The sequence below is a fragment of the Lagopus leucura genome, unplaced genomic scaffold (assembly GCF_019238085.1).
Source record: "Lagopus leucura isolate 7727_CA_CO unplaced genomic scaffold, USGS_WTPT01 Super-Scaffold_100001, whole genome shotgun sequence".
NCBI lineage: Eukaryota > Metazoa > Chordata > Aves > Galliformes > Phasianidae > Lagopus > Lagopus leucura.
Genome location: NW_024962262.1, coordinates 57099634 through 57123566, shown reverse-complemented (window position 1 = coordinate 57123566; position 23933 = coordinate 57099634). Strand labels below are relative to the sequence as shown.

General features: G+C 38.6%; 1 protein-coding gene across 1 annotated transcript in view; it reads right to left on the bottom strand.

Moving 5' to 3' along the window:
* The window catches only part of OFD1 (OFD1 centriole and centriolar satellite protein), a 29402-nt gene extending 5486 nt beyond the window's left edge, over positions 1-23916 (bottom strand). Inside the window, exons 1-17 of the mRNA XM_042868595.1 lie at positions 23788-23916; positions 21321-21521; positions 20460-20528; positions 20347-20374; positions 19576-19683; positions 18934-19070; positions 17408-17581; positions 16767-16873; positions 15756-15875; positions 13911-13984; positions 13143-13234; positions 12799-12988; positions 11966-12096; positions 11540-11651; positions 9549-10157; positions 6004-6136; positions 3026-3126 (exon numbers count right to left, since the gene is read on the bottom strand). Of these exons, the coding sequence (XP_042724529.1) occupies positions 3026-3126; positions 6004-6136; positions 9549-10157; positions 11540-11651; positions 11966-12096; positions 12799-12988; positions 13143-13234; positions 13911-13984; positions 15756-15875; positions 16767-16873; positions 17408-17581; positions 18934-19070; positions 19576-19683; positions 20347-20374; positions 20460-20528; positions 21321-21521; positions 23788-23883 (2482 nt within the window). The 5' untranslated portion in view covers positions 23884-23916. The remainder of the gene's footprint in view (positions 1-3025; positions 3127-6003; positions 6137-9548; positions 10158-11539; positions 11652-11965; positions 12097-12798; positions 12989-13142; positions 13235-13910; positions 13985-15755; positions 15876-16766; positions 16874-17407; positions 17582-18933; positions 19071-19575; positions 19684-20346; positions 20375-20459; positions 20529-21320; positions 21522-23787) is intronic.
* Between the last annotated feature and the right edge of the window lie 17 nt (positions 23917-23933).

Here is a 23933-nt window from a genome sequence, read left to right as displayed (position 1 = left end):
CTTGAACACCTCCATGGACAGGGCATCCAGCCTCTCTGGTATGGGTAAGAATATTTTCAGCTTTTTACACAAGCTACAAGACGTGCTATCAGCTTTGCCAACGCAACTCAATTCCATATGTTTTACATAAGACCATAATAATGGATTATTACACTCAAAAGAAAATGTTTTCCTTTATTATTTTTCTTTCTCCTCTCTTCAGGTTTAAATTGTAAGGTTTTCAACATCAAAATTATTCCCCTGTGAAGCATCGGTATGTTTCAGGGTATTTGCAACGTTGAAATAGATAAAAAAGAATCCTATTACAAACAGGTTCTGGTTAAATATTAACATCTAATTTCTGTTTCTAATTTCTAGAAGTCTGTTGACTGCACAAGCAGGAAAAACAGACAAAACAGTACTGTAAGACCCATGGTTACTGCGCAGTGAAAAAAAAAACAAACTTCCTCACACATATTCATTCCTTTCTGTAAAGATGGACAGAAAGAGATGCAACACATCCTTAAGACTAGCACATAACTCAAAGTAATTGCAGCTGACACCCAACCAGTTCTTGCTAAAGCTCTGTCTCAAATACAATGAGAGAGAATGTCCGAAAAGTGGACAGGCCTCACCATAACACTGAGGTGAGATGCGCAGTCTGGTTGAGCAGCAGGGAGGAGAGCAGACGAAGAAGAGCGCATCGGGTGACCTTGCCAGGAGTTATATCTCCTCCCTGACTGCAAAGCCCCCTGGGGCGTGCAGTTCTTTTTCTCTTCCAGACAGGTGCCCAGAACTGGAGCATTAACAATTAAACTCCCAGTGCACTACATGATGTTATGATGTGGAATACCGATAACCAAAAATCATAAAACCATGATAAGCTCACTCAAAGTATGGCAACAAGGCTTTCCACATTCTCTTCTGTCACCTTAAAACCATAGAATCATAGAATGGTTTGGGACCTTTAAGATCACCTAGTTCCAACCCCCTGCTATAGGCAGGGACACCTCCCATTCAACCAGGTTGCTCCAAGCTCCATCCAGCCTGGCCTTGAATGCCTCCAGGGATGGGGCATCCACAACCTCTCTGGGCAACCTATTCTGGTGTTTCACCACCCTCATGGTAAAGAGCTTCTTCCTAACGTGTAGTCAAAATCTACCTTCTTTGAGTTTAAAACCACTTCCCCTCATCCTGTCTCTTACACACTCCTTTTTGTGAGGGACACAAAAAAGTCCCTCCCCAGCTTTCCTGTAGGCCCCTTCAAGTACTGGAAGGCCACTTTAAGGTTCCCTAGGAGCTTTTTCTTCTCCAGGCTGAAGAGCCCCAGCTCTCTCAGCCTGTCCTCATAGGAGAGGTGTTCCAGCCCTCTGATCATCTTCATGGCCTTCCTCTGGACCCACTCCAACAGCTCCTTGTGTTGGGCGCCCCATATTCTGTGGTATCTCCTTCACTCCATTGATTTTTTTTTTTTGTACTCTCACCAATTTCCTTTCTTTCCCACTCATACCTTATGTACTACGTTTACTTGGATTTTACGTTCTTCCCTCATAGTTTCCCCCAAGTTACTGTCCCCCCTTTTTTAGCCATTCTGATTCCTCTTCTAGATCATGAGAATTCAGGCAGTCTGACTCAACTAAAGTACTGTTAATTTAGAAATCGTTGATATATGCAAATTCATAATATCATTCCTACTGACTAACATGTGCCATTGAATGGTACAGTGGTAATAAGTTATTTGGGCACAGCAGGTACTCAGGCCCAGCTGCCAAGAAAATGCTGGTCCATTCACATATGTGACACAATAAAATTGAAATGTGTTCCTAAAAATCTCTAATGTGAAAGCAACTTAAGAAAACACACCAGTGAAGCATATTTTCTTGAAACTCAGTTGTTCTCTGTCTCCCATGTAACAACCAGCTCTTCACTATCAGTTTGTGAATGATGTATGATCCAATGACATCTGTCAGTCTCAAGACTGACTATAAACATGATGAATTTTGGAAATGAGGAAGGTGTTAAAGCGTACTATTCACATCCTTCTCACTGATAATTTTACTTAAATTAAACTCATGTTTCCATAGGAGATAAAGCTGCTCAGGCCCACCATTAATAGGTTCTTCAAATGCTGAGAAACCAGGAAATTAAGCCCACAACTGTGCTTCTATTTCTGTCTTCATACACAAATGGCAATAAAGAACATTAACTTCTATTATTCTCTTTTTTTCTACAGTACCTTCCTTACATGTGAAATTTTCTACAACTGACTCCAGTGCATAAAAAAAGAAAACATTTCTGCAGCACACAACACGAAAGACAACACAGTGACAAAATTCCCCCTGCTACCAAAGTTGATCAAAAAAATTAAAGAAACAAACAAATAAATAAAAAGATAAAAATTGTGTTTCAGAAACTTAACCATGTTCCAAACATGCTCTATGATGCTGATCAATGCCAAAATAATTTCAAGAGTTCCTTGCACCGTTATACGTATTTCAAAAGTAACTTCTAACTCATAACCTAAGCCTCAGTTACTGAAGGAAAACTCAACATGAGCAGTAATAGCTCCAAAAATGTATCTGCAGAATTACAACTCGCTAACACTGCTCCAATATTGTCAATGAAAACCACTCCTTGTGATTTTGTTTTTTATGCAGCAAATACAGTAAGGCCTCAGGTTTGCTTACACACTTAGCATGCTTTCCTTAAAACAAACTAACAAGCAAAACCCTCACAGTTTTAAAGGAAGTGTTAGACTGACATGCATTAGTCAGAGCAAGGTTATGCAAGACTTCTGAACAAGAATGTTCCCAAATTTCAAAACCAACGAGAATTCAGCATCTATTTATTACTCCGTATCCTCTTCTAAAGATGCAAATAAGAAGAAAAAGAATTCATTACCTGAGCCAGTTTCTTTTTCCTTATTTCCAGCATGAGCTGGAATTTCTCATTTCTGGCTACAGTTTTAAACTGTCAAGACAATTGTCTTGCAACTCTCAAACCCTACAGTATTAAATAAACTATCTAAAATTGTACTAAAACTTACATTCAAGAGGAGAAATGTGCTCTTCAAGGTCCTCATATACCAGTTTCTCTGGTTTTGGACTACCACTGAAATCTCTGTTATCTATCCGTTGATTCTGAAGTCTGAAAGAAAGAGGAAGAAGGTAAATAATTTAAAATACAACTTTTAAGCAAAAAGTAGTTTGAGGTTTAAATACAGGTTTATTTACATGCATAGCAACCCATTAAACCATATGTAAAACTCATGCAAGCAAAACGCTGCAGCTTTCTGCCTCCAAAGTTATGGTAGTAAATACACTTCTCTAACTTCTACCGAATGACAGCCCTCTGCTATAAGGCACTGCCCCCACAGCCTTTCCCCAAGTCCTACATGTGACATAAAGGCACTGGACTGAAACAATAGACATGCAACAGTGTGACACACAGTCAATTGAAAAATAAAAATAAAAATAAAAATAAAAAAACAACAAAAAAACCACCAAAAAGCCTCCTTTTGGCTCTGTGTTCAACTAATTCCCATTTCGATGTCATTTTAACAGATGCGTTTGAAACGTATTAGGATTACGTGTCTGGCAAAACATACACACAGGGGTGAGAATTCAATAAGAAATGGGGTTAGTGCCCTCATTCTAAATCCCCGTTTATCTAATCAGAAAGATGATGTGAAAGAATGGTATCTCCCACGTGACCTTTCTGCTAAACTGACCAGAATCAGAATAGCAAAAGTAGTGCAGGTCACCAATTCATCAGCAGCGCTGTACAAAGGAGCTTACTACACACCAGCTGTTGCTTTTCACCCTTCCATAAATATGTTTGTGCTTAGAATTTCTAAGCAGTTCAGGTCTTCCATAGGGCTAAAAGCAGAGAATGAAAAAACCATACCCCTGTAATGAGACATGTTCAGTACAAGCTGGTATGCTGCCCCATTTACACCAAATAAATCGCAAGACTTAAGCTCAGAATGACCATTAAGCTACAAACAAAAAGCAACCAACACCATCTTAACTATTTTGTTAGTGTATAAAATTACTTTAAGCCTAAAACCACTATCAAGCCTCAGTCAGCTTCAGCCATATATGAAAAAGGAACAGTCAGATCATTCATCTGCCTTGTAACTCCAGTCTTCCTGTCTGTATTTACTGGCTTCCTTCACACCGCTCATATTTTGAAATATAAATAAACAAGAAGGCCCTGATCAGAGAAGCAGTCCTTCCCCACTGACAGAAGTCAAACTTAATGGTTTACTGGTGTTATAACAGCATCTTTCCTTTCTTTTCACTTAGGTTCCCATCATCACTTAAAACCTGCAGGTCACAAAACTAATCCCGCAGCAGACATCAGTAATGTGGCTTTTGCCTAATAATGGGAGCTAAGTGGAGAAGCCCACACATGGCATTTCTCAAATACTTAAAGCAACAGAAAATAGCGCAGCGCACAAAAACCCTCCAAAATCCTAAACAAAACAACATTTTCCCTTTAAAGATGTCTTGGGAAAGCAGGAAGTCTGACAAAGCTATTGGGACCACACATCCTCGATCTGTCGCAAGGAACCCAAGAAAGCAGCCACCACCCACTGCCTATTCTCTCTAACACAACTCGGTCATACTGCTTTCTGTTCCCACAGTGGATTCCTTTTTGTAGCTCAGATTCTCCAATGCTCTTCAAAGAAGTACATTTCCTCACAGCATCGGAGCATTTTCCCATAAAATCCTAACATGTAAGTTACCACTCAGCATTCCCTTTCTAAGTTCTGTCACAGCAATGCAGCAAACCTGATGCACACTGTAGAAAACGTGAACGAACAGACAAAGGAGAGCCATGGGAAGGCAAACACCAACGTCAGAATTAATCTCACAGTCCCTAAAAATCTCAATAGCTTCTTTTCAAGGCCAAGAACATAAAGACTCTTCCAAAATTCTAACTACAGGAGAGACTGTCTCTACACTAAATGCATATTAAGCAAGAAAATACAAGCCCTACAAATGACCACTAGAGCTGACCTAGCACAACCATCTTTCCACAGCAATAAAATCTGGAACGATGGCAAGCAAGACTCTGATTCAAGTGTCTTTTCCTAGGAAATGACACATCAGATACTGAACAGTTGAGCTTTTACTGAAGAATCAAGATTTTCAATCTTGGAAAGTGGAGGCACTGGTAACCACTAGTTACAGAATAATTTTATATATGGAAATTAGAAAGACAGAAAAAAAGAGAAGACCTCTGCGCAGCTTAATTTTTTCAGAGTTATTCATTTACTCAGCAAAGACCTTAAAACACAGAGAACAAGAGAAAAGGTCTGCTACCCATCACACATGTAAAGAAGACTGCAAATTCCTGTTCTGGGAAAAGTTCTGCAGGCACACTAAGATGATTTTAGTAGAAAAGAACATGTCAGCATTACAGCTTGATGAAGCGTATTCCTCTAAAGAGTCAACTGTCTTATGAAATGAGGTTTGTTTTCATGTTAGTCGACAACATCAGAATTTACTGTTAGTCTTATCAGGTTCATACGTGCACAGATGATGCAGAAGCCCACTAAAGAGTCACATCTGTCAAATCCCAATAGAGCTCATGTGAGCAAACTGCTAGAATTACATTTACATCTACTTGTTTCACATAATTTATTAGCAACAAATCTCCTATTCAGCTGCCTGAAAGTGGTTTTCTGTGTAAGGAAATAAAATCAAACAGAACCTAACTGACACTATAGATTTACATCCTGCAGCGTTTTTGAAACATGATGACCCAGACCACACTTTGTTTTAAAGAACAGCATTCAGATGTTCATCAGAACACTGACATGAGAAGTTTTATATGGAAAACGTGAAAGGGAGAGGACATTCTAAGGATGGGAATGTTACCCACCCTTAGAGAAGTTACGACATAAAATTCATGGCTTCTTTGAATTGTAAAAGCAGCTACTACCATGAAGTTTTGTGGGTGGGTTTTTTTCTCCTTACAATGCAGGTTAAAATGTTGTTTCGTAAATGAAATTACCTAATTTTCTCTCCTTGACTGGATGGTGAGGAAGAAAGAGACTCAGAACGTGAAAGAATGTGTGGCTTTGAAATAGGAGAAAGCACCTGATCGACACTCCGCTGGGAAGAGGCAAGGTAAGAGTCACTGGCACCTGCACAATAAGAAAAAAGCAAAACACAAATTGTATTAATCATTTATTCATCCTTCGACTTGTCAGATGAGCCTGGTTTCCACAAACCGTGTATAACTGCACTGTGCATGCACTGCCACTGCAGGGCTGCTAACATCCAATTCTGTAAGCAATATGAATTTTGTCGTACTGTTTATTTCCAGCAGTGTAGGATCTGAGAAAAGCAGAGCAACTTTGTCTGGAAAACAGAGTTTGGCATTTCAGATCTGCTGGCGACCCAAAAGCACCCTCCCGGTCTGCCCCTTCTCCTCCCTCTCACAAACAAACAAACATTTCAATTTTTTAAATTACTTTTAAGCAGTGATGCCTTTAAATAAATCATTTTCTCATGCCTACAGCTACCCAAGTCCTGTTTCTAATCTTTTTCCCCCTGTAGTTGAATTCTCCTCTACAATACTCTGCTATCATAAATTTTCTGCTCACGAGTCCTATGATTAACAGCTCCCCGTAATACTTTCCTGTTCCTCACAAAATCCAACCCTTTTGCCAAATACCTAAGAATTTTTCCCATACTGGGCATCAAGTGAAGACGCAGCTGATCTGTATTCTAAGCTAGCAATATGCATACTAGACCAGAAAAAGAGAATGCTTGAGGTCTCTCAAAGGCCATTCTTCATTAGGAAACAAAGTAGAGCATTCATTTTCTACAGATTAATGAAAATGGATGATAAAGGAAAGAAGAAAAAATTTGAAGATCTTATCCCCTTACTTGTTATTAGGGAAGGATACCACAGACTGTATGACAGGAGTAACCTTGAGCTTCCATGGAAACTAAGGAAAAATAAAAACTAACAATGCCTTAAAAAGGCTTTAAATCAAGCTTGCAAATGGTAGAATTATAGAAGTAAAGAATCATTAAGGTTGGAAAAGACCACTCTGATTATCTAGTCCAACTGCCCACCTACCATCAATACCATCTACTAATCGCATCCCTCAGTGCCACATCCACACAGTTCTTGAACACCTCCAGGGGTGATGACTCCACCACCTTTCTGGGCAGCCTGTGCCACTGTCCCACCACTCTTTCTGAGAAGAAATTTCTTCCTAACATCTGATCTGAACCTCCCCTGGTGCAACTTGAGGCCATCACCTCTCATCTTATCAATATTACCTGGGAGAAGTGGTAAATCTCCATCTCACTACAGCCTCCTTTCAGGCAGTTGTAGAGCAATGGGGGCTCCCCTGAGCCTCCTCTTTTCCAGTCTGAACAATCCCAGTTCCCTTAGTTGTTCCCCATAAGACCTGTGTCCAGACCCCTCGCAGCTTTGTTGCCCTTCTCTGGGCATGCTCCAGGGCCAAAATGACTTTCATATTTACTTGCACTCACGTATCCTTTGTGTTACTTTTTGCACTTCCTGATATTTAAGAGCTACAGGATCAATCTGCATTGATGTCTCACTATAAATGTCTTTCTTTCTAATTTGAATAGTCTGTTGTCCAGATTGCCAAATAACTTGCAGCTCATCTTTTCTTTCAGCATCTTCACAGCACACTTGGTCACCAGTTTCCTCAGCTTTTTAAAAAAGCTTTCTTCATCTAAATCCATTGTCCCATTATTTGTTTCTTCTTGAAAATGAAAATTTCATCTAAAAATCTCTACTTCTCTACTCATTTTCCTGCTTTCTGAAACAAAAATCTACTTCAAAACACACTCCAGGAGCTTGTGCTTTCATCATGCAGTAGTGCTTTAACAGATAAGTAAGTAATAATAGGAGAAGGCAGGTCCACCCTTCCATGATAAAAGAAATTAAAAAATAGTCACTTATTTGCTTCAACCTTCACAACACTATGACAAATGGGATGCTGTTAATTCTGGAAGCAGACAGTAGCTCAACAAACAAACAAACAAACAAACAAGGAGGGAGAGAGAGAGAGAATAGTTAATACACTTAGCAAAGTTGGAGGTGGCAAGACCTGAGGAAGTTTATCTGGAGAATTTAGGAATGTACTGAAGAAACCACACATTTTTTCTTTTTAAACTGCTGGAGGAGTTTAAACACAAGGAGAGCCACAATAGTTCAGATGTAGCATATTTCCAAGAGCGTCTGTTATTAAATGTTTGGAAACAGGAAAATGAGAACAGGGATATCTCGCCTCTGGCCACAAATCCCTGCCACCACCACCTTCCAGGCCCTCCCAGTAGGGATGTTTTATTTTCCCATTTAGTTCTGTTGCCACAGAAGCAATAAATTCCACAAATTATTCATGATATGAAGAAGTACTTCCTTCTGTTTTCTTCAGACATCATAGGATTCTGTGGTCTGTGAAGCACTGATCAATCAATCCCTTTTTGCCCCCTCCACATCACTCATTGCTCTTCATATTTTCCACTAGCTCACCTCAGCCAACGCTCTTCCAAACTCAGCTGCCCTTCTCGTGTTTCTTTTATTCAGAAGCTGTCCTTAGTATTTATGTTAGTATTTCTTTCATTCTATTAAATCCATTTTGATATAGAGCGAGCAACAAGAACTGCATGATTCAAGAAGCAGATGTACTGCAGATTTGAAACAGAAGAACATGTTTTCTTTGAAATCTTCAATTGTTTTCTATTTCACTCTTTTCTGAGTACTGCCACTTAAAAAAAGTTACTGAATAATTCTTAGGCACTAATAGCAAATTAAAATATTCCAAACTCAAGACCAAACACTAATCCTTTCTCCCTCACAATTGCTCAGGAATATTGATGACAATGCCACAGCCAATAGAATAAAAGCAATTCTACACCTTTCAGGTTGGAAAAGAGAATCTAATGGAAGCCAGATGATGCAGCCTTCTGCTGTGCATGTGAAACTGCAATAACTACATGAAAAGGTAAGAATATAGATAGAAGATTAATCACAATTAACCACTTCTAGTAGTGGTCCAAAGTAGTTATACTGAATAGCAACTTCTGAAACAATCTCTGCATATAATTGGATTACACGTGTCACGAATGAGATGAAATAGCCTCACCTTTAAAACTACCTGAACTAAGAGCAGTGCATGCAGCCTCTCTCCATGTATTTCTTTAGGGATTGTTTCCACAAATAATGGATACTCCTAACAGCTAGCACATTCTGTCTCCTACTTTCTCTGACACCAGGCAGCACTCCAGTGCTTTGCAGGTGATGGAGCACTAATCCAGACTGCTCAGAGGCTGCAGTCTCCTCCCTGGAGATCTCCAAAAGCCACCTGCATGTGGGGATGGCACCCTGCTCTGGGTGTCCTGCTGGGGCAGGGGCTGGAGCAGGTGATCCCTGCTAAGGGGCAGCTATGATTGTCCTGCTCCTTAGAAAATAAACTGATGAGTGAAAGGTAACCAGTGCTAAACCTTTCCTTTTGAGTCATGCAAGAGGAACTCCAATCAGATCCCATAGTAACGTTTGTAACTTACCATCTGAAAGGTTCTTGTTATTGAGAACTCTTTCCAATTTGTAGACAGGAGTAGAAGAACGGCATTTAGGAGGAGGCACTCCTTTGTGTGGTGGTGTTGAAGGATTTTTAAAGGCATCGGGCTGCTCATGTCTTCCAACGTATTTTTCACCTCTTGGACTGCTCAGAGAATGCTGGGAGCCAGGATTATCCTCCAAAAGTTCACACTGCATAGTCAAGGGGACTCTACTAACAGCACACTGGAGAGGTAAAGGGGACTGCATCTTTCTTGGTGTTCTGCTTGCAATTGTATCCTGCTTTATCCTATGCTGGTAATTTCTGTAGGCTTCTTCCAAATACTCTGCCTCTTTTTCCAGTTCTTTTATTCTAGCCCAGGTTTGCGCCATGCACTCCAGGTCAGAATCTGGAGAAGCACTACGTGTCTGTAACTGCTGGTGACAGCCAGCTCTTGGCACAGCACTTCCCTTGACCACATCACTCACAATGGGATTCTTCAGGAATATGCTCTCTGTATAAATATCATGAGGTACAATCCTATCATCAATGAGGTCAATGACAGAGCGATCAACGAGCGAAGGCTTGGGATTCCGATACACTTCATTTTCCAGAGCTTCCAGATCAAGAATGTGAGTGACAGATAAGACAAAGAGAGAGATCCATAACTAATCAGAAGTAATAACACATGGCACTTTCTTTCATCAAAATAATTTTAAAATGGATTTATTCAAATTTTGAGAATTCAGTGTACTAGTTTAAATGTATTCGTATGTAGCCACATAGCTGCAAATTATCATCAATTTAATTAACTTCAGATGTAATTCCTCCATGTAGAACTCTATCTTATAAACATATTTTAACCAAACAGTTTTTTTGTTGTCATTAATTCAGTTGTGTTTAAAAAAGGAAACAAAATGTCACCCCTTTGGATGCAGTATATCCAATCACGTTATTACAGTATGCTGGACACAAGCTAGGCTAAAAGTCTGCCTCTATTTAGATCAAAAAGAAATAAGGAAAAAGTAACCCAACACATTCAAACGGGTTATTAAAATAATAAAAACATAAAAAATATTCCTCAAAAATCATCAGTTACTTTGAAATTTTCAGAACTGTCAGCTTCGGGCTTCGCCTGCTTGCTTCAGTATGCCCTAAAGACCCATCTTTCTAAGCAAAATTACCACTTTATTTTTATTCTATCTAAATGGTTCTTCAATAACATCGTTAACAATGCCACAAAATAGAATTCCAAGCAGAACTTCTTCATTAGATTAAAATATATTTGTTATTTTGACACTGATGAATTTCTGATTACAAACAGTACTGTTAGTTATGCCATATATGAAAATACACATATTGGTCTAGTGAATAACAGAAGGCATTGCATGTACTGAATTATGGTGCAACATATTCTATGCAATGTATAATCATTGCAGAATTCGATTCTATGTTTGTAATTTATTTGCACGTGTACCAAAAATGAAAGTTATCATACTTGATAGCAGCAACTTTAGAATTATATTTCTTCAGGGGGCTGAATTGCCTTACAAAATATATTTGCCTTCCTAATGTCCGTGTGAGGTGCTTAAGTTATTAGTTTTGGCAACGACCATTTAAAAGTTAGATTTAAATATTGAGCGATGAAATACAAATATTCTTACTATGAACATTCCCAAATCAAAATGCATTAAAACACAATTCACCCCCGTGAAAAAAAAAGATTATGTTATCACCAGATATTAATGTCTTTATCCTGAGTTGAAACAGAGACAATAAAAAGAACGTAAGTGATCCAAGAAGAACATTTTTCTACTCCTCCTATGTGTTTGTTTTCTGAAAGTGCAGTTTTAAGGCTTTTAAACTGATTTTAACTTTAAACTTGAAACACACTCCATGGCAATACTTTAACTGAAGGATTTTCTCAGAATCTGGAAGTCCTTACATTGATTAGGTAAGCAAACTTCACAAAGGACTTCTTTAGTACAAGACACAAACCTGCCTGTGTTTGTTTCAACTGTAGTTTCAGATCTTCAACCTGCATATTTAACTTCCTGACAGTAGCTTCAGAGTCCAACAGCTGGGTCTTTAACTGGGCAGAACGCTCAACCTAAAGCAGATCCAGAGGAAAAAAGAGAGAGTAATTCTTAAAAGTAGAATAATCTCAACTGTTTGAATGCTCATTTCTTTCTAAGTGTTCTTCAGGTCCAGCAAAACCCGTGAAAGTCAGCACTGACAACTTAATGGCTTGAAAAGACTTACTCAGGTTGTTTGGTTGGCTGAAGTTTGTTGTTGCTTCCTTGTTTCTGCAAGTTATAAAAACGGGCAAAATGCAAAGCATTCCCCTAACTACCTGCAGAGCAACCTGCACAGGTACACAGATAATTGTTAACAAGATGACAAGAATAAGAAAGAATCATTTACCTCACTTTGGAGCTGCTTTTCCGAAAACTGCTTATGACTTTCAAATTCATCCATCACCAGCCTCCTGGAATGTTCCACCTTCCTCAGCTCTGCTTGACAGGCCAGGTGCTCTGCGGAAGGCTGGGACAGTTCTTCCACAAAAGAGAAATATCAGAGTTTAACATAGAGTAATTGTTCACTTCTCTATAAGATATCTCTTTGAAACTTAAAGCTCATTTGCTTTCAAGGACATAGCAAAGTCTTCTAAAATTAGGCTTCGTTTGAAGCAAGTACATAAGATTTTTTCTTTCTTTTACAAAGGACTGAAGTTTTTGTTCACATAGTTGCTTAAGAACTAGACACATCGTCCTACTATAGAAGGAAAACACACAACCCCACCTAACTGGTGCATACATCTCTACCTTCCAGTAATCTCAGGTGCACATTAAAAATAATTAGCACTTTACAACTACAGACACAAAATCAAAGAACGTTCTGAGCTGGAAAGGACCCAAAAGCCAGGAGTCCAAATCCTGGTTCCACACAGGCTCACCCTTCAAGACTCAATATTATTTTTACCATTATTAACCATATTAGTGCTATTATTGGAAATATCATACTTTTCAAGAGATGGAAGGGATATTCATCTTATTATAGATAGATAGTTCAGGATTTCTACTACACAGATATATTGAAGAAAATATAATGTCAGGGACATAGATTCATCAGCTGGAGGGTTAGTGCCAACTAACAGCACACATAATACAAAGAATGTCTTTCAATGAAAACGTATTTCTAAAGAAAAACACAAAGGGAAACACAAACAAGAAAAGGATTAAATCATTCACACTGACTGTCTCGAAGGTGCTGGTTCTCAGTGCGAGTCTCATCCAGCTGTTGCCTAAGTAGTTTATTCTGCACTTGGAGCTCCAGTTTCTCCTCCTTTAGCAAGGGATAGTCTGATACCTCTTTCAGTTTTTCTGTCAACAACTGATTCTGTTTATTTACCAACAGAACCTGAGCCTTCACTGACTCCAAATCCAGCTGCAGATAAAGAACAATTTAGAAGTTTATGAAGATGTTTCTGAAGAAAAACTGTTATACTATAAGCTGGTTTTTATTTCACTTATATTTTTATAAATGTAGCTCACACGCAGTTATTAGCATACAGTTTCTCTAAATTTATGCTTAACATCACCTCAAGTTCTTTGGTGCGTGACACAGCTTGCTTGAGTTCTTCCTTTTTGGAGTTAACAGCAACAGCTTCTTCACGCAAAAGCATAGCCTTCTCTGTAGGGAGGATTACAAATGATGAATTAAATTAATAGACAATTACATTAAAGACTGCATCAGCAAAAAAATTTAACTTGCTAAGTCCAACATTCAATTTAATTCAAAAATTTATAATAACTGAATGTCATGCATGTATACATACACCTTCAAAATTATGTAAATCACTGCATGAGTATATACAATGCATGTGTAAAACTATTTTAGAATTAAGTAAATCAAATTCATATGCACATGATATATCTTTTCTTTCACATGACCCCAACTTAGAAGTCTAAACATGCTATCTGTCTCAGCTCTCTTCTCAAGCTTTGGTTAAACATCTCGTGCACAATAAATTTAGAAGCTGGCAACGATTCAATCAGGCTGTACCAGAGTTCAATTAGGAAATGAGTGAGCTGGGACAATTTCACAAAGAGCTGGGAAACTGAAAAAGCAGGCTTTCAGCCTCCGTGTGAAGCACCAGCTCCTGGTTCTCACTGCATTTTGAACTGCAAGGAGTTGCTGACCTGCCACTGGATCTGGCTACATGATTTTCAAAGCCTGAGTTGGTGGCTTTTCTGGCCACCAACACCTATGTTACTGAACACTGTCACTGTTCAGTAACTGTGCTGCTTTGATACCTGTTAGTAAATGCTCTCAATGGCTGCTGTATTAGTCACAGAGAGACGGTTACCTTTATTTTTTTTCTCATCTTCAGTAACTTTATTGGTTCTGGCTATATATTCTTCTTTTAATTCAAGCTGGTATCTAGAAGCAAGAAGATTGAAAACTTCAAGCAGCTTCAGGATGCTCCCAGATCATCAAGCCTGGCCTACAATAGATTAAACAAACTGTGTTCCCTAAACCTCTTCTCAGAGGTCACCATCACTACCTGCACAGACCTCTACTAGGCTCTTCTCAACTTCTCTACAACTCTGTTGAACTGAGGGGCCTAAAACTTGGCATGATATTCAGAGTGCAGCCTACACCAGTACCATAGGGGGAAAACAACCCCTCAGCCAGTTGTCCAAGCTGCTGCTAATGTGACCCACTGTGCTGTTGGCCTTATTTGCCAGAGCACGCTGTTGGATCACATCAGCCTGACTTTCACTGAAACTTCCACGTCCTTTCCAGAGAGGCTGCTGCTCAGTTCATTCTTTCTCCCCACTTGTGCCACTGCAGAAGGATTCTCTGCCCTGTGTACTAAGCTTTGTTAAAACCCTAAGGTTTATGTTGGCAAAATCCCCAAGTTTACCAAAGTCCACCTGCATCGAAACACCACCATTTGTTGTGGCAGCCATTCCCCTTAATTAAGCCTCATGTTCAAAGTTGCTGACAGCACACAGAGTCATCATCCAGATAACGGATGAAGGTGTTGGATGGTACAGGCCATTAATGTCCCCTTGGCTTCTCTGCATGCCACCACAAACCAGTCAGACATTGAGCACTGCCCAGGTACTTACAGCCCAGTAGTCATCCATCTTTACTGTTCAATGTTATGGAAATCTCCAGGAGTGTTACAAGATTTCTTGTAACTAGCTGTTACTGACTAAATTATTAAAACAAGTTACCAAGATGGGTCAGTTAGGCCTGCATTCCATTCTCTAACAAAACCCTGGTATCTTACTCAGTTCCAGCTGAGACATCGTTCTCACCAAAACCTGCTCTTTCCTCGGCAATTTAAGCTAAGACACGCCAACACAGATAATACTTACTGTGTGGCAGCTGATACAAACAGTTGGCTTGCAAAAATAAGTCACACAATACATCAGTCATTCCATTTACCTTTCTAACTGGATGACTGTTTCATGCCATGACACAAGCATGAGCAGTAACATACTGAAAGCATCTGCCTGCACCAAAGCATCAAGAAACCAAGTGACCAAAGCACTCAAAGGCAGGCAGTAACAGTGAGATATGCTCACTGAAAATCTCAAATGTGGTCACAGATGAGCATTTCAAAGGGCATTTCAAAGCAAATTCTTTGAAATTATGTTGAAGCAGAATAGAGTCAGTGAGAGAGGGTGACGTATAACAGAGATCCCAAAAACAAGGAGGCATTAAGCTAAGAACTAACCTGCCTGTGTGGGCTGGTGTGTCTCTCACTCTTTTTCCAAGAAACCTCTAACCTTTCTTTAACTGTACTTTAACCTCTATTACTTTTCTGTGTCCATAAAAGGGCCAGTTTTTTTAATCATGGTCAAAGGAAGTTACTAATGCTTCACATCCTCTTGTCTAAACATACAACTTATCTCACATCTCTTTCCCATATAAAGAACACAGGATTTAATCTACAAAAATAATATAGCCTATAATCAAAAGTCAAATTATTTTCCATACAAAGCATTTTCTGAATCTGACAGAACATCTTGTCTTGCTAGCGAAGCAAAAATGTAAATAATTCTAGGCAATTAAAACAAGAGTGGAAACTTGTAAGTCCTTACTTTGTTATGTTTCTCAAAAGAAATCCTATAATTTTTTAAATTCTATTTTCATAAGAATTAACATATGTTCTGTTAGAGAGAAAAGAAAAAATTACTTTAAGAGTTCAGTCTTAAGCTTTTGGTCGTAAGTCTCCTCTATGTTCTTCACAGCAACTTCTCGACGCCGAAGTGCATCTTCAATAGTTTTATTTTTCTCTTCCTGAAGCTTCTGAGTGCTGAAATATTAATAAATACACAATGACCAGTTACAAAGCCAAAACTTCAGAGTTTTCAATTTTTTTTCCTTAAAATACCATTTAGAGCTATTAAAGGCGATGTGCTTGCTTAGAACACCTTAGCAATTTAAAGTTATGATTAGAACCTGTCATTCTAACTCATTAAGAACAAGAAGGTCTGACAGAAAATAAATTGACTTAATTAAAATCCAGTACCAATCAATTATGCAGCTCTCCTAGGGTAACCCCAGCTCAGCTTTCCACACCAGAAAGCCTTCAAAAGAGATCGAGCATCATGCCCAACACTATCAGCACCCTCTGCTGGATTGTTAGAGAAAGAAAAGACACGTTTTTGCGGGATATTCATTTTGCCATATAAAAGAGATGACAGAGTAATAAACTTAGGTAGTATTTAAAACCTGGCAGGATACGGTTTAGTTATTTCCCAGTTTGACCAAGGAAAACTGACAGACAACATTCTTACTAGAGGAAAAAACAACTCTAAAAAAGCAAAGCATCATATACACGCATCGCAACTGTTAGGACTGTTATATCCTGTGTTGATTGTTTATTTTTTTTTAATTTAAGGCCTTCAAAACCATTACTGTTTAATTTAAGGCCTTCAAAGCAAGTATATGGTTCCTTGCCTCCAAATTGATGCTGCAGTGATTTGGCTGGATGAAGAGGAATGGAAAAAAAAAAAAAAAAGGCTTCTCTTTGTATCAGGTGTCCCAGCCAACTGAGATAGTACACAACAATCTTCAAAATGCCAACACAACTTATGGAATATATAAAAACCTATTCCAGCTTCACAGAAGCAGTAACATCTTGGAGTATGCTTTCCAGACGACTAACAACATTTAGAATTGAAAACACCCTTCAGCAACTTACATTTCAAATGACTCAATTCTTTGCTTCAGTTCTGCCTCTCTGGTCCTCATGACTTCAATATCTTTCAGTAGACTTTGTCTCTGAGCATATACTTCCTTTGCTTCTATCTGAATCACAAAATATTACCATTAGTTTCACTTCACAGTATCTATCATTAAAGGAGATGCTTACAGCAAAGGCAATAGCTACTGAAGCTCTTCTAGATATAATGACATCTATCTGTATATCTGTACCATGTGGACTATGTATCCCTTTTAGTTCAGAGTTCTTCTAAGCAACTGAAAGAATGTGTAGTAGAACTAAAAGCTGTGTTTTGGAGATAGAAGAGCAAACAGTCGTATCAAAATCTCAGTGGTCTGAATTCAGTGAAGTTATTAAAACAGATTAAAAAGCATTTATTATAACTCAACAGTAGCTTGCAGAACTGCTCTTTTTCCAGGCAAATTTACTTAAATATTTAACCATACTTATCACTGTATTTACTGAACAGGTTCCTCTATTTATGAGAACAAAAGTAAATTCCAAGTTTTCACTAGTAAGCTGAATAAGAACTGAAGATAAACCTGCCACAGAGAAAAGAACAGTTTAATTGATTCACAGTCACTTAGTACTAGATTAAGAACAAGTATTTGGAAATTCACCTCTTGTTGTTTCTGAAGCCTTTCAATAGCATTCTTTTCACGAGAGACCAAGGCTTCAGCCTTTGCTTGATGTGTCTTTTCTAACTCATACCGCAGCTCAGAGATTTCTTTCTGGGTCTGTGCTTTCTCCTCCATTTTAATCTTGGCTATTTCAACTTCTTTAAAATGTTGTAGCTTTTACATAAAGGAAGAAAAGAAGGTTAAACTGAACCCTTTCAAAACAACAACGACAATCAATCTCTCCTCACGCAATTCTTCAAAATTTGAAGACGGGACGGAAGCATAAGAGAAGAAAAATGGGAGAAAAAATATGAGCAAAATAAAAAAAAAAAAAGAAGCAATGGAAAAATTGTGAGACTGGTTAAGGAGTTCAGTCCTATGGAGATGGATTTGTGAAAAGCAGTGAGACAGCAGTCTGACTTGCGTATACACAAAGTGGGTTAGAAATGTCCTACAGCAATTCACTAAACATTGCTAAAGAATCTTAAAGTTAACTGAATTGAGAAGTGATTTGTATCTGCTTTAGTCTCCCATCTTCTGCTTTACTTAAACTGAGACAAACTTAACACCCAAATTAGCATGTTTTATGTACCAAAAATATACTGCCTACCAGGGAGTAAAAATTAAAGGAAAAATGAAGATAAAATGCACAGACTTCAGTTTTAACTCTCCATCCTTCTACTTTTCTATCTCAATAAATATGAATAAGTTGGTTTCCTCAAACACTTTATATGAAGATGGGTGCCTTTTAATCTGTGCCTGAAAGTTTTAATTGATCAGTGAATACATTCACCCATTTTTCTATTGAAATAAGCTATTGATCTGAAAAAAACCAAACCAAACCAAAACAAAAAACAACCCAAACCATACAGTGAATTGCAGTATATTCTCTGCTCCATTTTTCATATGTATGAACTACTGACAGGCTTTTTATATTCACAAAGTGAAGTAAAATACTTCAAAAGAACTCTGTCTTTAATTACAGGAAGGAAAAAGCATGGAATAATTCATAATGTTGTGTATGTTATGATTTTGTTTCTGTGCAACGTTTTGAAATGCTATGTAAATTCTAATCAATATTGAAAATTTAATTTATGTCAAAGTATATAGCAACAATTCATGCCCTGCATTATATTGAAATTTAAGCTTCAAAATTGTACCTGGGAAGGGAAATAAATAGTTTACTATGAAACATAAACATTTCCCAGTAACACAAAGTAGTCAAAGAGCAAACAAAATGTACCAATTTAAAAGCAAAATAAGAAAAATTGTGTTACCAAATTAACATCAGGATAAAGACCCTAACATTCTGCAGATTTATTATTTAAAAAAAAAAAAAAAAGGATAAATAAGAATATACACATGCAATTTCATTAAACTAAGATTGGTAACTGATGAACTTTGCCTTTTGTATTTGTAGTTATTCGTGATCAGCCATTTTTCTTCAAGTTTTCTTAAATGTTAAAGGTCTATAAGGTGTCAGTATTCACAAATTTCTCCCTGAAATTCAGTCACCACGGTGATACCTTTTGAAACATCTCTGCTTGAAGTTGCTTCTCTATTTCTTTCCTATATTCATGAAGTTTGCCTTCTAAAGGTTCGTATTTATGATGCTGAGGATAGGAATCAGCAAACTGCTCATCGATGAGCTGAAGTTTCTCAGCTATAAAAAAGGAGTTAGTCATGAATTAGTGATCATGCTTACCCCACCAAAAACTGTATGGCACTATGGGTTTGTGCAAAGTTCCTTAGTGTACCTAAATATCACCATCATAGAAATGTGTCAGTGGTAGCACCGAAATGCCATTTATCAGCTCTACATCATACAACAGGACAGCCTCAGCTGTTCAGGCACTATTTGTGGCGTATTTAGACATTCACCCCCCTACTACAGAGGACAAGAGTTTTCTTTTGCATGTAACTTCTACATTTTTGTAATAATACTGTGTGTGTATTATAATTCAAAAATTCCCAATCTGTGCCTAAAAAACTGAGACACTATGACACAGAAAAGCAATGCATGCAGTTACAGTTATGTTTTCCAGAACATATAACCTCTATTCACTGTTACTTTAGGTTGCATTTGGATAAGTGATGAATGTAAACCACCCATATCGTTTACCAACATGGAACTGCTGGGGAGACTTACTTGCAAAGGCTGCACTTACCAAGAGATTCTCTGTAAGGAGGCATGGAGATTGTCTGAGTTTCTCTGTCATGACATTCTTTACTTAAATGATGCTCTGTAAGCCCCATCAAAACCTGCATAAGAAAACCTTTCAAGATCCAACAGATTAGTTGCTTCTAAGCTCATATTAAAATTTAATTTTCAAGCCTGTAAATAATGTCATTTTCACTACGCGAATAAAAATAACTCAATTCATTGAAAGAACACAGTGAATACTGAATAAAAATCAATGCTAGTAAACTATTGATTTTTACTGGAAGTATTTTTTTATTAAAAGTGTATTCTATTCTATTTTATTCTTTTCCTTTCTTCTGTTTCTCTTTGTCTCTTTGACCGTACGGTCATTTGATGGAGCAGAGTATTAGTACCGTAATTACAATGACATTAGGGAACAGTGGTTTCTGACGACCAAGATATTCCTGGCTATTTCATCTAGCTACATTTCATCATGCAGATGTAAGAATGATTTCCCACATTAAAAAAAAAAAAAAAAAAAAGTCTATTAAGTCATTAACTGAAGTTTGAAGTACATGCAAGTTAATGGTTGTGAAGCTTGTCAACGTTGGAGTGAAAAACATCCAAGATCATTATATTTAATACCTTACGTAGTACAGGTTTCAAAATCTTATTAAATCCATAGTGATCCAGACCAACATATGCTCAATAAATCTGAGTTTCTCTTGCGAGCATCTCAATAAAATTGAAGGTGACACAACTACCATTGTTTGCATCATACACAAGTATCTTTTACCTTTATTCTCCTTCTGAGTTCCCAAAGTCTGTAAGAAAGAAGATAGCATTTTAGCCAGTCTACATCATCACAACTGTAAGTTTAGCTTACTTTGAGAATCAAAACAACTTTACCAGTGATTTGTACAAACTGGATTTTGGACTGATCCTCAATAATTGAAGAAGATCTTGGACAGACAACAGCTTTCAGAAAAATAAAAAAAGAGAAAGTAGAAAAGGTTAAATACTTTAACAATCATTTTACAGTTGTCGAATGTTTTCCATTTGAGAAAGCTCTATTTATCACCTTGCAAAACCATTTTCAGAAGCTTACTGCTGAAGTACCGCATTGGCTTTTCTCTGCTACCAAAGATACATGGCAGTCAGTGCATAGTTCCATGACAAACTGAAGCTGTGAAGAGAGGGTTTTGTTTCCTCCCAAACCAGGATGCGTGCTCTTGCTACCCTCCCCTGCCTCTTCTCTTAATTTACCGTATTAATGAGATGAGCTCACTAATCCAAATGACAACTAACTGCTCACCAGCTCAAGAAATTAATTTTCTATTAGAAAAAAAAATCACCATATTATCATTTACGCACAGAGGACAAACAAATAAAGGGCAAAGGCTGCCCTTTTCAGCCAGAACTCATAACTAGAAACAGAAACTGATCATGAACCACACTTTCAGGAAAACTGAATGGCTAAAAATGAGGCTAGCTTTAATAATGGTTGGTTCCCCAAGTGGCCTGCAACACAGCCATGTGAATTGTCACGTCAAACCATGGCTATGGGTGAAGCAAGCATGTGGCTAGGAGGGTACGCCTTTCCAATACAGTGCTTTTAGCTTACTGTGAGTTTAAAGTTTTCATAATATTTAAGACTTTCATAGAGATGATCCCTAACAGGGATTTCTGTCAATTCTGCTGGAATATAGCAACTCCCCAGAAAGTAAAGCTCGTACAGAAGTCTTTAAGGAAATGGATTACCAAACTTACCTTCTTCTTCTCTAAGCCACTTTCTGGAAAGAAAACAGAAAGTGAATACTCATAGCCACATCTCTGCAGATGGTCTGCCACCAAACTGTTGGAAGCTGTGATCAAAAGCGAACAGTCATCACTTGGAACAGTCTGTGGTTGAAGCTCTCCACTTAAAATGGGATGCATAAGTTCATGGATGAGTTGTTTTCGGAGCTGCGTCTGACACAAGAAAAACATTCAATAACAGGTAACCTGAGATTATAACAAGAGGTTTTGTTTATCAAAAATTAGCAGGCTTTTGCTTTACTTCCACATGTTACATTACAACCTACATACCAGAAGCGGGCAGCCTAATGCTGGCAGAGCTTAGAGGAGTGCTCTTCTTCAAAACATTCAAGTGCTCAAGCAATCTTAGGCTTTCCCTTAAGACGTAACAGGTGTAGGACTGAGAAGTACTCAGTCAAAGAACACACATAAGCTCCACTCCAGTACCCTCAGTTTTAATTTCAGATCACTGCTTTCTTGTTCTCTTATCTATTGTCTCAAACAAAGCCTGTCTGACATTCTTCGGCTTCAAGTGTACTTGGAAAACTCATTAGACCTCTAGAGAGTCCTATGTGAAGAAGTTGCTGATTCCATCCCAACAGCAACTATGCAACAGCAACAACATTTTTGAAGTTGATTGATTAAAGAAATTATATTGGCAAAAATGGGATAAAATATGAAATGCTCAGCAAAGCAATTGCTAGATCACATCAGACTGCCCTGATGATACTTTAGCATGGCTGTGTAAATGAGGTTGACAACAGAGAAAAATGAAAGTAGCTGATAAAAAAATCATTTCTCCTAATTTCTGAACTTGTTTCATTTCAGCTAATTTCGACAGAGATTAGGGTGTCTCCAAAACAGGGACAAGCAACTTCCTGTACACTGTGTGACCAACTGGAGTGGAAAACAGGACTAAATCCCTGTCCCTGCTGAGAGAAAGCAAGACAAACATCAGTTGTGCTACTACTCATTGATAAGAAGCACCTGGTCACTCAGCATGCCTGAAGGTTCAGACCCACCCTGCCTCTGACCCGCAGAGGCAGTCAGAAGAGATCAAGGGAAAGCTGAAGCGTTGTCTTTGGAAGATGCAAGTGTGTCTCCAGCTACAAAATCTTTAATAGAATGAATAATCTTCTAGGCAAGGAAAATTAAAGCAGGAAAATAGACTTAGATAGCACATCACTATGAGTTAAATCAAACAAGATGTGGAAGATGGTCTGAGCATTGAAAGCTTGCTATGGAAATCACTGAGGGAGAAAATAAGCTGTCCTGAATACGAGATTCTTGGCTTTATCAGCTGCATTCTTGAAATACAGATCTTGATTATTTTTTAACTCTACTGAATTTGACATAAAAATAGGAGCTAAAAAAAAATCCTGGTGACATAAAGCTGGAAATAAAAGTAGATCAGTACATCATAAGCAATACAATCAGATGCTTGAGCACAGCAAAAATGAGGCCTTGTGAAAGACAAGATATCAACATTTAAGGCGTTATATATATTCTGCTATACATATGGGATGCTTGGGAAAAGCAGACATCCTTCCAACAACGACCAGTGCTACAATCATGGAATATCTTGGGTTGCAAGAGACCTCAAGGATCATCAAGCTTCAACCCTCCTGCTGCAGGCAGGGCTGCTGACCTACTTAGTGCAGTTGTAACATGCCTCAAAACAAGATGCATGCAGCCTTCCAAAGAAACAGGCAAGAATTAACAGTGCTCTAAGCTTTATTTGGAAAGCTCAATGCAATTGTGAGAAGCTTGCTTTAAGAACAGGGAAAAGACTTCATACTCATGCAGGTGACTGCTGGGATGACCGGCAATGAATCTGCTACACCCTGACTTGCTCGGCATGGTAAGGCTGAATGCTGGAGGAAAGGCACAACTACTGTCTAAAGGCTCCTAAAGAGGAGCAGGAGCTACTTAGCCTGAAGGACACCTTCAGCACATGAGTAAGAGCCAGAAGAACCACAAATAACAAATCTAGCCTACAAGCAGAATAAAGCATCGCTATTGGACTCCACCACATTCTATGACATTCTCCTGAAAGAGAAGATGATGTGGAAGCAGCCTGACCCACTATAAGCAGAACTGGAAAGAAAAAAAAAAAAAAAAAAAAATCAACAGGAGAATAATTCATTAGTGCTTTCTTCCAGTAGTTAACCCTCCTGACCAACACCCTGAGACTAACCCACAGAGAGCACCGCTTGTGTTTACCAAACACCTGCTCCTAGCACCAAGAAAAGCGCTGGTCTCAATTAGGCCGTAGCAAAACCACCGTGTCCGGGGAGAAGGGGAAAGGCCGGAGATGATCCTTACGGGTGCCGTCCAATTCGGGACATTCTATCATTCTGGGATTTACTCAGCGCAGAACGTCACCGCTTTCTCCGTTACGGCGAATCACGGGCAGCGCCCGCCGCCAAACCACACACACCTTGAGCGTGTCCAGCACGCCTCGGTTCTTAAAGGTCTGATAGAGCCTCTTCCGGAGCTCATCCTGCGACAGAGCCTCCCTCTTCCCCTCAGCCATCCCGCCCCGCGGCACAACGCGGCGGCTCCCGGCCGGCCCGAGCGCGGCGT